Source organism: Anomaloglossus baeobatrachus, chromosome 10 (genome assembly GCF_048569485.1).
Source record: "Anomaloglossus baeobatrachus isolate aAnoBae1 chromosome 10, aAnoBae1.hap1, whole genome shotgun sequence".
NCBI lineage: Eukaryota > Metazoa > Chordata > Amphibia > Anura > Aromobatidae > Anomaloglossus > Anomaloglossus baeobatrachus.
In genome coordinates, this window is record NC_134362.1 from 2,646,779 (window position 1) to 2,664,011 (window position 17,233).

The 17,233-nt window shown below is 49.2% G+C and overlaps 1 protein-coding gene across 1 annotated transcript in view; it reads left to right on the forward strand.

Moving 5' to 3' along the window:
* ABCC8 (ATP binding cassette subfamily C member 8) overlaps positions 1 to 17,233 on the forward strand; it is a 186,393-nt gene that overhangs the window by 50,921 nt on the left and 118,239 nt on the right. The window contains exons 2-3 of the mRNA XM_075326474.1: positions 3,317 to 3,458; positions 15,172 to 15,293. Coding sequence (XP_075182589.1) covers positions 3,317 to 3,458; positions 15,172 to 15,293 — 264 coding nt within the window. The remainder of the gene's footprint in view (positions 1 to 3,316; positions 3,459 to 15,171; positions 15,294 to 17,233) is intronic.

The window sequence follows — 17,233 nt, forward strand, 5'->3', positions numbered from 1 at the left end:
CTTCTCCTCAGTGTGATATAGTAATATATATAGTAATATGGCCGCTCTTCTCCTCAGTGTGATATAGTAATATATATATAGTAATATGGCTGCTCTTCTCCTCAGTGTGATATAGTAATATATATAGTAATATGGCCGCTCTTCTCCTCAGTGTGATATAGTAATATATATATATATAGTAATATGGCCGCTCTCCTCCTCAGTGTGATATAGTAATATATATATATATAGTAATATGGCCGCTCTTCTCCTCAGTGTGATATAGTAATATATATATATATATAGTAATATGGCCGCTCTTCTCCTCAGTGTGATATAGTATTATGGCCGCTCTTCTCCTCAGTGTGATATAGTAATATATATATATATAGTAATATGGCCGCTCTTCTCCTCAGTGTGATATAGTAATATATATAGTATTATGGCCGCTCTTCTCCTCAGTGTGATATAGTAATATATATATATATAGTAATATGGCCGCTCTTCTCCTCAGTGTGATATAGTAATATATATAGTAATATGGCCGCTCTTCTCCTCAGTGTGATATAGTAATATATATATATAGTAATATGGCCGCTCTTCTCCTCAGTGTGATATAGTAATATATATAGTAATATGGCCGCTCTTCTCCTCAGTGTGATATAGTAATATATATAGTAATATGGCCGCTCTTCTCCTCAGTGTGATATAGTAATATATATAGTAATATGGCCGCTCTTCTCCTCAGTGTGATATAGTTATATATATATATATATATATATAGTAATATGGCCGCTCTTCTCCTCAGTGTGATATAGTAATATATATATAATAATATGGCCGCTCTTCTCCTCAGTGTCATATAGTAATATATATATAGTAATATGGCCGCTCTTCTCCTCAGTGTGATATAGTAATATATATATAGTAATATGGCCGCTCTTCTCCTCAGTGTGATATAGTAATATATATATAGTAATATGGCCGCCCTTCTCCTCAGTGTGATATAGTAATATATATATAGTAATATGGCCGCTCTTCTCCTCAGTGTGATATAGTAATATATATATAGTAATATGGCCGCTCTTCTCCTCAGGGTGATATAGTAATATATATATATAGTAATATGGCCGCTCTTCTCCTCAGTGTGATATAGTAATATATATATAGTAATATGGCCGCTCTTCTCCTCAGGGTGATATAGTAATATATATATAGTAATATGGCCGCTCTTCTCCTCAGTGTGATATAGTAGTATATATATATAGTAATATGGCCGCTCTTCTCCTCAGTGTGATATAGTAATATATATATAGTAATATGGCCGCCCTTCTCCTCAGTGTGATATAGTAATATATATATAGTAATATGGCCGCTCTTCTCCTCAGTGTGATATAGTAATATATATAGTAATATGGCCGCTCTTCTCCTCAGTGTGATATAGTAATATATATAGCAATATGGCCGCTCTTCTCCTCAGTGTGATATAGTAATATATATATAGTAATATGGCCGCTCTTCTCCTCAGTGTGATATAGTAATATATATATATAGTAATATGGCCGCTCTTCTCCTCAGTGTGATATAGTAATATATATAGTAATATGGCCGCTCTTCTCCTCAGTGTGATATAGTAATATATATATAGTAATATGGCCGCTCTTCTCCTCAGTGTGATATAGTAATATATATATAGTAATATGGCCGCTCTTCTCCTCAGTGTGATATAGTAATATATATAGTAATATGGCCGCTCTTCTCCTCAGTGTGATATAGTAATATATATAGTAATATGGCCGCTCTTCTCCTCAGTGTGATATAGTAATATATATAGTATTATGGCCGCTCTTCTCCTCAGTGTGATATAGTAATATATATATATATAGTAATATGGCCGCTCTCCTCCTCAGTGTGATATAGTAATATATATATAGTAATATGGCCGCTCTTCTCCTCAGTGTGATATAGTAATATATATATAGTAATATGGCCGCTCTTCTCCTCAGTGTGATATAGTAATATATATATAGTAATATGGCCGCTCTTCTCCTCAGTGTGATATAGTAATATATATAGTAATATGGCCGCTCTTCTCCTCAGTGTGATATAGTAATATATATAGTAATATGGCCGCTCTTCTCCTCAGTGTGATATAGTAATATATATAGCAATATGGCCGCTCTTCTCCTCAGTGTGATATAGTAATATATATATAGTATTATGGCCGCTCTTCTCCTCAGTGTGATATAGTAATATATATAGTAATATGGCCGCTCTTCTCCTCAGTGTGATATAGTAATATATATAGTATTATGGCCGCTCTTCTCCTCAGTGTGATATAGTAATATATATATATATAGTAATATGGCCGCTCTCCTCCTCAGTGTGATATAGTAATATATATATAGTAATATGGCCGCTCTTCTCCTCAGTGTGATATAGTAATATATATATAGTAATATGGCCGCTCTTCTCCTCAGTGTGATATAGTAATATATATATAGTAATATGGCCGCTCTTCTCCTCAGTGTGATATAGTAATATATATAGTAATATGGCCGCTCTTCTCCTCAGTGTGATATAGTAATATATATATATAGTAATATGGCCGCTCTTCTCCTCAGTGTGATATAGTAATATATATAGTAATATGGCCGCTCTTCTCCTCAGTGTCATATAGTAATATATATATAGTAATATGGCCGCTCTTCTCCTCAGTGTGATATAGTAATATATATAGTAATATGGCCGCTCTTCTCCTCAGTGTGATATAGTAATATATATATAGTAATATGGCCGCTCTTCTCCTCAGTGTGATATAGTAATATATATATAGTAATATGGCCGCTCTTCTCCTCAGTGTGATATAGTAATATATATATAGTAATATGGCCGCTCTTCTCCTCAGTGTGATATAGTAATATATATATAGTAATATGGCCGCTCTTCTCAGTGTGATATAGTAATATATATATAGTAATATGGCCGCTCTCCTCCTCAGTGTGATATAGTAATATATATAGTAATATGGCCGCTCTTCTCCTCAGTGTGATATAGTAATATATATATAGTAATATGGCCGCTCTTCTCCTCAGTGTGATATAGTAATATATATATATAGTAATATGGCCGCTCTTCTCCTCAGTGTGATATAGTAATATATATAGTAATATGGCCGCTCTTCTCCTCAGTGTCATATAGTAATATATATATAGTAATATGGCCGCCCTTCTCCTCAGTGTGATATAGTAATATATATATATATATACTGCACAGTGCCCCTGTCCTCCTTTGTGCTGCGGGTGTGGGATCTGGCTGAATCGTCTCTCTTTTGCAGGATGGGGCAGTCAGAGCTCTAAGGTGCACATACATCACAGCACGTGGCTGCATTTCCCGGGACACAACCTCCGCTGGATCCTGACCTTCATCCTTCTCTTCGTCTTGGTGTGTGAGATTGCTGAGGGTGTGGTATCTGATGGGTGAGTCATTATCGCAGCAGTACGTGGGCTGTGTCAGGTCCCGCTGCTCTCCGCTTATATCTCCTGCTCTTTGTGTCTTGGAGCGGTTGCTGGCGACGATCTTAATGATGACGTTTGCTTCCAGCTGTGCAGCCGCTTGTGAACTCCTCCAACCTCAGCAGCCCCAGGAATCAGTGTTATTCCCAACCACTATGTTTAATTCCCAGTACCCATAATATAGCAGATGTTATTACAGCTCAGCATGAGGGTGCACATGGGGCGTTAAGTGGAATATCAGCGGGGGAGGGCTTGTGGCGGTATATAGTCAGGGATGGGTTTTGGCGGAATATAGTCAGGGTAGGGGTTGTGGCGGCATATAGTTGGGGTAGTGGTTGTGGCGAAATATAGTTGGGGTTGTGTTTGTGGCGGAATATAGATGGGAGAGGGGTTGTGGCGGAATATAGATGGGGGAGGGTTTGTGGCGGAATATAGATGGGGGAGGGGTTGTGGCAGAATATGGATGGGGAGGGGTTGTGGCAGAATATAGATGGGGAGGGGTTGTGGCAGAATATAGATGGGGAGGGGTTGTGGCAGAATATAGATGGGGAGGGGTTGTGGCAGAATATGGATGGGGAGGGGTTGTGGCAGAATATAGATGGGGAGGGGTTGTGGCAGAATATAGATGGGGAGGGGTTGTGGCAGAATATAGATGGGGAGGGGTTGTGGCAGAATATAGATGGGGAGGGGTTGTGGCAGAATATAGATGGGGAGGGGTTGTGGCAGAATATAGATGGGGAGGGGTTGTGGCAGAATATAGATGGGGAGGGGTTGTGGCAGAATATAGATGGGGAGGGGTTGTGGCAGAATATGGATGGGGAGGGGTTGTGGCAGAATATGGATGGGGAGGGGTTGTGGCAGAATATAGATGGGGAGGGGTTGTGGCAGAATATAGATGGGGAGGGGTTGTGGCAGAATATAGATGGGGAGGGGTTGTGGCAGAATATGGATGGGGAGGGGTTGTGGCAGAATATAGATGGGGGAGGGGTTGTTGCAGAATATAGATGGGGGAGGGGTTGTTGCAGAATATAGATGGGGGAGGGGGTTGTGGTGTGTTATAGGAGGGGGGGTAGCACCCTTGTGGCCCCATCTGTTACATCCATATTCACACTTCTGTATTTCTCTATTTCTGGTTTATTTTCCTTCACTGTGTAAACACAGACATGTTTTTAGTTGAACTCCTCTTCACTTAGTCCGTCCCTCCCATTGTCTGACACCCCCCTTCCTTGTAGCTCTTCCCTCTTGTTCACACGAGGTAGCTTTCACATAAATTTTAGCCACATTGCCTGTCCTTTCCGCGGCCTGTGCTTTCCGCGGCCAGTGCTTTCCGCGGCCAGTGCTTTCCGCGGCCAGTGCTTTCCGCGGCCAGTGCTTTCCGCGGCCAGTGCTTTCCGCGGCCTGTGCTTTCCGCGGCCTGTGCTTTCCGCGGCCTGTGCTTTCCGCGGCCAGTGCTTTCCGCGGCCAGTGCTTTCCGCGGCCTGTGCTTTCCGCGGCCTGTGCTTTCCGCGGCCTGTGCTGACCGCGGCCTGTGCTTTCCGCGGTCTATGTGCAGATTTTATGTGCACAATGGAAATGTTCCAGCATTTTCCGGAAGTGAACAGGTGGTGAGGGCCACACCCCACTACTAGCTGCTTGCTCTCTGTACATCTTGAGGCTCCCTCTCTCTGGATCGCTCTGGAATGCCCGCACCAACGTCTGCAATAAGCTCCACGTTATTCTTGACCTCCCTACACCTTGCAATATATCCTTCCTGGGCCTCACTGAAACATGGCTGACACAGTATACATTGGCCTCCCCTTCTGCGGTGGGTTACGGAGGCCTTCCCTTCATCCACATTCCTCGCCCTGGCAAGCAGGGGTCTTCTCCTTTCTCACATCTGCACCTTCAGGCTATGTGCGCACTTACCGGATTTTGCCGCGGATATTTTGCGGTTTTGCTGCATGTTTCGCTGCAGAAAATGTTCATAACATCTCTGCAGTGAATCACCAGCAAAATCTATGGGCAAAAAAAATCCTGTGCGCACTGGGCGGAATTTGACAGCTGCATGTTTTGCTGCGGGATTCCCGCAGCAAAAACAATTGCATGTCACTTCTTTTCCGCACGTCGCTGCGGGATGTCACTCCATTGACTCCAATGTAATCGTGAAATCCTGCAGGGAATAACGCAGGCAGCAAATTCTGTGCGGTTCACTGCTTTTTCCTGCGTTATTCCCTGCGGTATTTCGCGGTTTACCTCCGGTAATGTACATCGCCTGTCTGCGGTTTTGCAGGGAAGTGATGTCATTACAGGAAGAGGAAGCCGTGCAGAGAGTAATCACACACACATCACACACACACACACACACACACACACACACACACAGATCACAGACACACACACACACACACACATCACAGACACAGAACACATAGACATAGATCACAGACACATAGAACACATAGACATAGATCACAGACACAGAACACATCACAGACACACACACATCACAGACACAGACACATAGAACACACATAGAAAGAAAACGGAAATATAGGAAAAAAAACACGTGTGCTCCGCTGCATATTCACCGTCCAGCCGAGGTAAGCACACATCGGCAGCCCGGTATTCTCAGGCTGGGGAGGGCGAGGGGCAGGGTTAATGTCCCCCGCCTCACTCCCCCTCCGGCAGCCGAGAATATGAGCCGCAGCTGCCCCGGCACTGTCGCATGCATTATGCGGCAGTACCGGAATGTCCCCGGCTCTTCCTGCCGCCGTGTAGCAGTGGCAGGCAGGGTAATACAAGGGATTAATGGTGGTGGATCACCGCCATTAACTCCAGGCTTGATCATTGCAGCGTCTATGTGACAGCTGACATGATCAACCCGTAAGTAAAGTGAATAAAACACACCGAAAAATCCTTTATTTTAAATAAAACAAACAAGCCTCGTTCACCATTTTATTAACCCCTCCCGTACCAAAGCTCTGGCGTAATCCACACAGCTCCGACATCCTGCGCTGCTTACATCCAGCCGCGACTGTCACACAGCGCTGAATGAAAGCAGCAGAGGCAATTACCAGTCATTTCCCACGGCCGGTAATGTGAACTCACTGCCGACCATGGGAAATGCAGCGATCTATCCCTCTATCTATCTATCTATCCCTCTATCTATCTATCTATCTATCTATCTATCTATCTATCTATCCATCTATCCCTCTATCTGTCTGTCTATCTATCCCTCTATCTATTCTTCTGTCTATCTATCTACTATCTCAGAATTAAATGACTTTTTTTTTTCAATGTGCTTTATTGCATTGAATGCAATAAAGCACATCCTAACCCGCACGCGGCAAAACCGCGGCAATACCGCAGTGAAACCGCAGCAAACCGCATGCGGTTTTCGGGTGCGGTTTGCTGCGGTTTTTTACTGCGGGTGCGGTAATCTTTGAGAGCATGCGGAATTTTCTCAAGAAAATTCCATTACCCAGTGCGCACATAGCCTTACTCTCTCTCTTATCCTCCCTTTTTTTGAAGTGCATTCTGTCCTTATCCACTCTCCCTCCAAGTGGCCTTCATAGCGACGCCCTGGCCTGGCCACTGCTTTTATTGACCAGTTCTCCACCTGGTTTCTTAACTTTTTCTCTGCTAACATTCCCATCATTAAGGTTATGTGCCCACAGGACTCTGTACTCGCTGATATATCCGCAGGTTTCCTGCAGCAGCTCCCTGCAATTCCACGAAATATCTGCGGAAAACCTGCGGACATTCATGTGACTTACCTGCGGAAGTCCCGGCCTCTATCTCCATAGTGGAGGGGTGGGATTTCCGCAAGAATAATTGACATGCAGTTACATGCGGCTGCGGGACATCCGCAGCATATTCCGCAACCGCACATACCACAGCATGGACACAGCACTCCCCATGTCCCATAGGATAACACGGGAGTGTCTGTACTTGCTAAAACCTGCGGATTTATCTAGAAAGTTCAGATAAATCCGCAGGTTTTCTGCAGAAAAATCTGCGGGTACATAGTCCCCTGGGCACATAGCCTAAGGGGTGCTTTACATGCTGCGACATCGCTAACGATATATCGTCGGGGTCACGGTGTTTGTGACGCCCATCTGGCGTCGTTAGCGACATTGCAGCGTGTGACAGCTAGGAGCGACAATCAACGATCGCAAAAACGGCAAAAATCGTTTATCGTTGACACGTCGCTCCAAATCATAATGTCGTTGGTGTTTCAGTTCGCAGGTTGTTCGTCATTCCTGCGGTACTACACATCGCTGTGTGTGACACCGCAGGAACGACGAACATCATCCTACCTGCGTCCATCGGAAAGGAGGAAGGAAGGAGTTGGGCGGCATGTTCCGGCCGCTAATCTCCTCCCCTCCTCTTCTATTGAGCGGCCGTTTTGTGACGCCGCTGTGACGCCGCTGTGACGCCGAATGCACCTCCCCCTTGAAGGAGGGATTGTTCGGCAGCAACAGCGACATTTCTGAACAGGTATGTGCGTGTGACGCTGCCGTAGCGATATTGTTCGCTACGGCAGCAATCACCACATGTTGCACGAATGACGGGGGCGGGTGCTATCGCTCGCAACATCGCTAGCGATGTTGCAGCATGTAAAGCACCCTTAAGAGTGACTTCAACATAACCACTGAGTCCCGCAAGTCGTCAGCCTCCAAACTCCTGTCACTTGCTTAATCAGTTGGTCTAAAGGCTACTTTACACGCTGCAATATCGGTCCCGATATCGCTAGCGTGGGTACCCGCCCCCATCTGTTGTGCGACACCGGCAAATTGCTGCCCGTGCCGCACAACATCGCGCAGACCCGTCACACATACGTACCTGCCCGGCGACGTCGCTGTGACCGGAGAACCGCCTCCTTTCTAAGGGGGCGGTCCGTGCGGCGTCACAGCGACGTCACTGAGCGGCCGCCCAATAGAAGCGGAGGGGCGGAGATGAGTGGCCGGAACATCCCGCCCACCTCCTTCCTTCCTCATAGCGGCCGGGAGGCAGGTAAAGAGCTTCCTCGTTCCTGCGGCGTCACACATACCGATGTGTGCTGCCGCAGGAGAGACGAACTACATCGTTACTGCTGCAGTAACGATAATCGAGAATGGACCCCCATGTCACCGATGAGCGATTTTGCAACGATGCAAAATCGCTCATCGGTGTCACACGCAGCAACATCGCTAATGCGGCCGGATGTGCGTCACAAATTCCGTGACCCCAACGACTCCGCATTAGCGATGTCGCAGCGTGTAAAGCCCCCTTAAGTCCGTGTCGTCTACTGCCCCCCACACAGATGGACATTTATCAGAACTTCTCTGCTCCTGATCTAACCTCACCTCTCCCCCATCCCTATGCTCCGCACCTGCTCCCCATATCCAGCTTGCACACCCCCGGATTAACCTCACATTCTTTCTCTCTCCCACACCTGTAGTCCTTCACTTCACCACACAGTGCCATCATTTTCTACATCATCACACTAGCATCTTCTTTTTCTTGGTCACCCCTCTTGTACATAGCAAAGGCCGAGGAATCAACGACCCTGGCACCAATCTCACTAAAAAGCTTTGGCGAGTGTCCATGGCTTATGAGTGGGAAGACAACGCACTCCCAGGAAGACTTCACCAAGTTAATACAGGCAATTCTCACGTTCATGTCAGCACTCACCTTTCTAAACAGGACGTCTTCACAAACCTCATATCGTCTTTATCTCACCATCCTAAATCCTTTATATAACCCTTTTACCTCCATGCTCCTCTCACCATTCTGACTTCTATCATCTCTGCAGAAACCAGTCTTTAATGCTCAACCACCACAATCCTTCCTTATGACTGATGCCCTTCCCTCATAACCTCACCACATCTCTGAAGCAGAGCTTATCATCTCTCCAAACCACACATCACAACTTGTGCGCTTGACCCGATCCCATCACACCTCCTCCCCAACCTCCCCACCACGCATATTCCACCCCTAACCCATCTCTTCAACCTATCTTTAACTCCTACAACCTTCCCTTTTTTCTTTCCAACATGCTACCATCTGATGTATCCTGAAGACCCCATCCCTCAACCCGATCTCTCCATCTAGCTATCGTTCCTTATCACTGCTCTCGTTCACCTGCAGACTTCGTGAACAACATGTCCACATTGAAGTTTCCATCCACCGCTTCTCCAATGCGGGCGTCACACGAGACGATCTATCGTGCTATATGTCGTCGGGGTCATGGTTTTCGTGACGCACATCCGGCATCGTTTATGACGTCGTCCCGTGTGACACCTACGAGCGTTGCAGAACGTTTGCAAATCGTGTATCGTTGATACGCCGATCATTTTTAAAAAATCGTTTATTTTTCTTTGCGCTGGTTGTTCATCGTACCCAGGGAAGCACACATCGCTCCGTGTGACACCCCGGGAACGATGAACAGCAGCTCACCTGCGTCACGCGGCTCCCGCTGGCTATGCGGAAGGAAGGAGGTGGGCGGGATGTTACGTCCCGCTCATCTCCGCCCCTCCACTTCTATTGGCCGGCCGCTGTGTGATGTCGCTGTGACGCCGTATGTCCTACCCCCTTCAGGAAGTGGATGTTCGTTGCCCACAGCGACGTCGCTCAGCAGGTAAGTACGTGTGACGGCGGTTTAATGACTTTGTGCGCCATGGGCAACTAATTGCCCGTGACGCACAAACGACGGAGGCGGGTACGATCGCACGATAGATTGTATCGTGTGACGCCCGCACAACTCACTCTTCAACAATCTACAATTCGACTTTTGTCCACATCACTCCACTGAAACTGCTCTAACCAAAATTACTAGTCCCTGCCAAAGCTAACAGACAATTCTGTGTATCCCTCATACTAGACCTGTGCTCTGCCTTCTACATTACTCTGTGCTCATCCTCCTAGACCTATCCTCTACCTTCTACATTACTCTGTCCTCCTCCTAGACCTGTCCTCTGCCTTCTACATTACTCTGTGCCTCCTCCTCCTAGACCTGTCCTCTGCCTTCTACATTACTCTGTGCTCCTCCTCCTAGACCTGTCCTCTGCCTTCTACATTACTCTGTGCTCATCCTCCTAGACCTGTGCTCTGCCTTCTACATTACTCTGTGCTCCTCCACCTAGACTTGACCTCTGCCTTCTACATTACTCTGTGCTCCTCCTCCTAGACCTGTCCTCTGCCTTCTATATTACTCTGTGCTCATCCTCCTAGACCTACCCTCTGCCTTCTATATTACTCTGTGCTCATCCTCCTAGACCTATCCTCTGCCTTCTACATTACTCTGTGCTCCTCCTCCTAGACCTGTCCTCTGCCTTCTACATTACTCTGTGCTCATCCTCCTAGACCTGTGCTCTGCCTTCTACATTACTCTGTGCTCCTCCTCCTAGACTTGTCCTCTGCCTTCTACATTACTCTGTGCTCCTCCTCCTAGACCTGTCCTCTGCCTTCTACATTACTCTGTGCTCCTCCTCCTAGACCTATCCTCTGCCTTCTACATTACTCTGTGCTCATCCTCCTAGACCTGTCCTCTGCCTTCTACATTACTCTGTGCTCATCCTCCTAGACCTATCCTCTGCCTTCTACATTACTCTGTGCTCATCCTCCTAGACCTGTGCTCTGCCTTCTACATTACTCTGTGCTCCTCCTCCTAGACTTGTCCTCTGCCTTCTACATTACTCTGTGCTACTCCTCCTAGACCTGTCCTCTGCCTTCTATATTACTCTGTGCTCCTCCTCCTAGACTTGTCCTCTGCCTTCTACATTACTCTGTGCTCCTCCTCCTAGACCTGTCCTCTGCCTTCAACATTACTCTGTGCTCCTCCTCCTAGACCTGTCCTCTGCCTTCTACATTACTCTGTGCTCATCCTCCTAGACCTGTGCTCTGCCTTCTACATTACTCTGTGCTCCTCCTCCTAGACCTGTCCTCTGCCTTCTACATTACTCTGTGCTCATCCTCCTAGACCTATCCTCTGCCTTCTACATTACTCTGTGCTCATCCTCCTAGACCTGTGCTCTGCCTTCTACATTACTCTGTGCTCCTCCTCCTAGACTTGTCCTCTGCCTTCTACATTACTCTGTGCTCCTCCTCCTAGACCTGTCCTCTGCCTTCTATATTACTCTGTGCTCCTCCTCCTAGACCTATCCTCTGCCTTCTACATTACTCTGTGCTCATCCTCCTAGACCTATCCTCTGCCTTCTACATTACTCTGTGCTCATCCTCCTAGACCTATCCTCTACCTTCTACATTACTCTGTGCTCCTCCTCCTAGACCTGTCCTCTGCCTTCTATATTACTCTGTGCTCATCCTCCTAGACCTACCCTCTGCCTTCTATATTACTCTGTGCTCATCCTCCTAGACCTATCCTCTGCCTTCTACATTACTCTGTGCTCCTCCTCCTAGACCTGTCCTCTGCCTTCTACATTACTCTGTGCTCATCCTCCTAGACCTGTGCTCTGCCTTCTACATTACTCTGTGCTCCTCCTCCTAGACTTGTCCTCTGCCTTCTACATTACTCTGTGCTCCTCCTCCTAGACCTGTCCTCTGCCTTCTACATTACTCTGTGCTCCTCCTCCTAGACCTATCCTCTGCCTTCTACATTACTCTGTGCTCATCCTCCTAGACCTGTCCTCTGCCTTCTACATTACTCTGTGCTCCTCCTCCTAGACCTATCCTCTGCCTTCTACATTACTCTGTGCTCATCCTCCTAGACCTGTCCTCTGCCTTCTACATTACTCTGTGCTCCTCCTCCTAGACCTACCCTCTGCCTTCTATATTACTCTGTGCTCATCCTCCTAGACCTATCCTCTGCCTTCTACATTACTCTGTGCTCATCCTCCTAGACCTGTCCTCTGCCTTCTATATTACTTTGTACTTCTCCTTCTAGACCTGTCCTCTGCCTTCTACATTACTCTGTGCTCCACCTCCTAGACATGTCCTCTGCCTTCTACATTACTTTATGCTTCCCCTTCTATTCTCTTCTGCGTCCTCCCTGGGTGTAATGTCTGTATACTCCTGTGTTTCCCCGGGTGTAATGTCTGTATACTCTGCGTCCCTCCATCTATAATGTCTGTATACTCTTCTGTGTGCCCCCCCCCCCACCACACCCACACCCTCTCAAGGAGACGTGGTGTGATCGGATATCCTGTACGTTCCGACACATCCATTACACACTACACAGTGAAGGGCGCAGGTATACGATTATCTCTGTACAGGAACATTTTATACAGCTTCCGATTGTGGAAATTTGTTATTATCCTGATTGATTGAAGTCCACTTTATAATGAGGTTGGTGGTGATAATCCCCTTCACCTCTGATGCCTGACTAATCCGTCTCTCTTCTCACTTCTCTGCTTCTTCCTACTTTTTCTCCTCTGCTTCTCGCCTTCTCTCCTTCTTTTACTCCTCTGCTTCTCTCCTTCTTCTCTTCGGCTTCCCCCTTTCTTCTTTCTCGGCTTCTTCCCTTTCGTCTCCTCTCTTTCCCCACCTTTCTTCTCCACGGCTTCTTCCCCTTTCTTGTCCCCAGCCTCCCCTCGGCTTGTCCCCTTTCTCCTCCCTCGGCTTCTCCTCTTTCTCCTCCCTCTGCTTCTCCCCTTTCTCCTCCCTCGGCTTCTCCCCTTTGTCCTCCCTCGGCTTCTCCCCTTTGTCCTCCCTCGGCTTCTCCCCTTTGTCCTCCCTCGGCTTCTCCCCTTTGTCCTCCCTCGGCTTCTCCCCTTTGTCCTCCCTCGGCTTCTCCCCTTTGTCCTCCCTCGGCTTCTCCCCTTTGTCTTCCCTCGGCTTCTCCCCTTTGTCCTCCCTCGGCTTCTCCCCTTTGTCCTCCCTCGGCTTCTCCCCTTTGTCCTCCCTCGGCTTCTCCCCTTTGTCCTCCCTCGGCTTCTCCCCTTTGTCCTCCCTCGGCTTCTCCCCTTTGTCCTCCCTCGGCTTCTCCCCTTTGTCCTCCCTCGGCTTCTCCCCTTTGTCCTCCCTCGGCTTCTCCCCTTTGTCCTCCCTCGGCTTCTCCCCTTTGTCCTCCCTCGGCTTCTCCCCTTTGTCCTCCCTCGGCTTCTCCCCTTTGTCCTCCCTCGGCTTCTCCCCTTTGTCCTCCCTCGGCTTCTCCCCTTTGTCCTCCCTCGGCTTCTCCCCTTTGTCCTCCCTCGGCTTCTCCCCTTTGTCCTCCCTCGGCTTCTCCCCTTTGTCCTCCCTCGGCTTCTCCCCTTTGTCCTCCCTCGGCTTCTCCCCTTTGTCCTCCCTCGGCTTCTCCCCTTTGTCCTCCCTCGGCTTCTCCCCTTTGTCCTCCCTCGGCTTCTCCCCTTTGTCCTCCCTCGGCTTCTCCCCTTTGTCCTCCCTCGGCTTCTCCCCTTTGTCCTCCCTCGGCTTCTCCCCTTTGTCCTCCCTCGGCTTCTCCCCTTTGTCCTCCCTCGGCTTCTCCCCTTTGTCCTCCCTCGGCTTCTCCCCTTTGTCCTCCCTCGGCTTCTCCCCTTTGTCCTCCCTCGGCTTCTCCCCTTTGTCCTCCCTCGGCTTCTCCCCTTTGTCCTCCCTCGGCTTCTCCCCTTTGTCCTCCCTCGGCTTCTCCCCTTTGTCCTCCCTCGGCTTCTCCCCTTTGTCCTCCCTCGGCTTCTCCTCTGGCTTCTCCTCTTTCTCCTCCCTCGGCTTCTCCCCTTTGTCCTCCCTCGGCTTCTCCCCTTTGTCCTCCCTCGGCTTCTCCCCTTTCTCCTCCCTCGGCTTCTCCCCTTTCTCCTCCCTCGGCTTCTCCCCTTTCTCCTCCCTCGGCTTCTCCCCTTTCTCCTCCCTCGGCTTCTCCCCTTTCTCCTCCCTCGGCTTCTCCCCCTTTCTCCTCCCTTGGCTTCTCCCCTTTCTCCTCCCTCGGCTTCTCCCCTTTCTCCTCCCTCGGCTTCTCCCCTTTCTCCTCCCTCGGCTTCTCCCCCTTTCTCCTCCCTTGGCTTCTCCCCTTTCTCCTCCCTCGGCTTCTCCTCGGCTTCTCCCCTTTCTCCTCCCTCGGCTTCTCCCCTTTCTCCTCCCTCGGCTTCTCCCCTTTCTCCTCCCTCGGCTTCTCCCCTTTCTCCTCCCTCGGCTTCTCCCCTTTCTCCTCCCTCGGCTTCTCCTCGGCTTCTCCCCTTTCTCCTCCCTCGGCTTCTCCCCTTTCTCCTCCCTCGGCTTCTCCTCGGCTTCTCCCCTTTCTCCTCCCTCGGCTTCTCCCCTTTCTCCTCCCTCGGCTTCTCCCCTTTCTCCTCCCTCGGCTTCTCCCCTTTCTCCTCCCTCGGCTTCTCCCCTTTCTCCTCCCTCGGCTTCTCCCCTTTCTCCTCCCTCGGCTTCTCCCCTTTCTCCTCCCTCGGCTTCTCCCCTTTCTCCTCCCTCGGCTTCTCCCCTTTCTCCTCCCTCGGCTTCTCCCCTTTCTCCTCCCTCGGCTTCTCCTCGGCTTCTCCCCTTTCTCCTCCCTCGGCTTCTCCCCTTTCTCCTCCCTCGGCTTCTCCCCTTTCTCCTCCCTCGGCTTCTCCTCGGCTTCTCCCCTTTCTCCTCCCTCGGCTTCTCCTCGGCTTCTCCCCTTTCTCCTCCCTCGGCTTCTCCTCGGCTTCTCCCCTTTCTCCTCCCTCGGCTTCTCCTTTCTTCGGCCATCTTAGCAGAGTGGCCTGTGCTGTCAGTCTGTGGAAAGCTTATTAAACGTTGTCAGATGCTGACTACTCGACCACATATAAGTTTTCTTGCTGGTCTTATGTTTCAGGTTCTCCAGGTCTCGACACCTCCATCTCTACATGCCGGCCGTCATGGCATTCTTGGCTGGGATCACGTCCATCGTCTATTATCATAACATTGAGACGTCCAACTTCCCGAAGCTTCTGATAGGTGAGAATGAGAGCAACCAATCAGCCGCTTACAGCAGGGTCATGCGATTTAACAATATCCTGTAATGAGGGTCACTTGTACTAATATGCGAGATATAAACTGGAACAGCGCCACCTACTGTACATGGGTAAGATGGCGACCAGACCACATCAGCAGTGATCATCTGTGTGAATGATGACCCCCCCCCCACTTTAGAAGACCCGCGCACTAATATGGATTGTGAATGATCACCCCCCTAGTATAGAAGACCCCCCCCATTAATACGGAGTGTGTTTGATGTGTTTGATGTCCGATATATTAGCACCCCCATGATATAACCTCTGTCCCCTACATCGCCAAGCCGTACATCGCCGAGCACAGTGCCGAGCCGTACATCACCAAGCACAATGCCGAGCCGTACATCACCAAGCACAATGCCGAGCCGCACATCACCAAGCACAATGCCGAGCCATACATCACCAAGCACAATGCCGAGCCGTACATTACCAAGCGCAATGCCGAGCCATACATCACCAAGCACAATGCCGAGCCGCACATCACCAAGCACAATGCCGAGCCATACATCACCAAGCGCAATGCCGAGCCGTACATCACCAAGCACAATGCCGAGCCGTACATCACCAAGCACAATGCCGAGCCATACATCACCAAGCACAATGCCGAGCCGTACATCACCAAGCACAATGCTGAGCCGCACATCACCAAGCACAATGCCGAGCCGCACATCACCAAGCACAATGCCGAGCCGCACATCACCAAGCACAATGCCGAGCCGCACATCACCAAGCACAATGCCGAGCCGTACATCACCAAGCACAATGCCGAGCCGTACATCACCAAGCACAATGCCGACCCGTACATCACCAAGCACAATGCCGAGCCGCACATCCCCAAGCACAATGCCGAGCCGTACATCACCAAGCGCAATGCCGAGCCGTACATCACCAAGCACAATGCCGAGCCGTACATCACCAAGCACAATGCCGAGCCCTACATCACCCAGCACAATGCCGAGCCGCACATCACCAAGCACAATGCCGAGCCCTACATCACCCAGCACAATGCCGAGCCGCACATCCCCGAATACAATAGAAATACAAAAAAAAACTGCACTTGTCCCGGAATAAAATCCAAAAAACTTTTATTGGTTGAAATGGAATTAATTCTGGGACAAGTGCTGTGTTTTTTTCTGTTTGCTGGATTCTTTTCCGTGTACTATATGGGTGAGCTGATTCAAGTTCCTTTCTCGCCTTTTCATTGGGGGACACAGACAGGGGGTATTATGACGTCTCCAGGGAGGCGTGACACTAGATTGAGAAAGTGTTAGCTCCCCCCCCACAGCATATACCCCAGCTAGGCAGGAAACTAGCTCAGTTTTTTCTAGCGTCAGCAGGGAGGCTGACATGTCTGGCCTTGCCCTGTTAGGTGCCTTAGGCCAGCTTATTTTGTTTTTATTTTTTATTTTGTTTTTTCTTATTCATTCTATTTTTGATTATGGGGCAATACCAGGGTGCCTGCCACCCTCTTTACTCCCCCCCCCGTGTACGGGCAGAGGAAACCTGGCGTGCACAAGCCGTCAGTCTTCCCTCGCGCCCAAGTGGTCGGGTCTGCGTACCCCTCCAGGCTCCCTGGAAGCACCTCACACCAAGGTAGCTCCAGAGGGCTAGCAGAGCTGAGGACCTGCTTTAGCCTTGAGCCGAAGATGCGTCCCCGAGATCCCCGCATCCCAGGACCGACGCGTCTTCAGACGGAGTCAGGAGCAGGTAGTGATCTGTCCCCTGCATCCAAACCGCCGCCTGAAAAGGCGCCGGTGGAGCGATGCAGGCCGTGATCCTGGGGAAGCATCATTAATTTAGCCCCCGGCATCGTCCTGCATTCTAGCAACGCCCCCTCTCACTGCTCTAGAAGCCGCTCCCTCAGTCGCAGCGGCTATCCTTCTG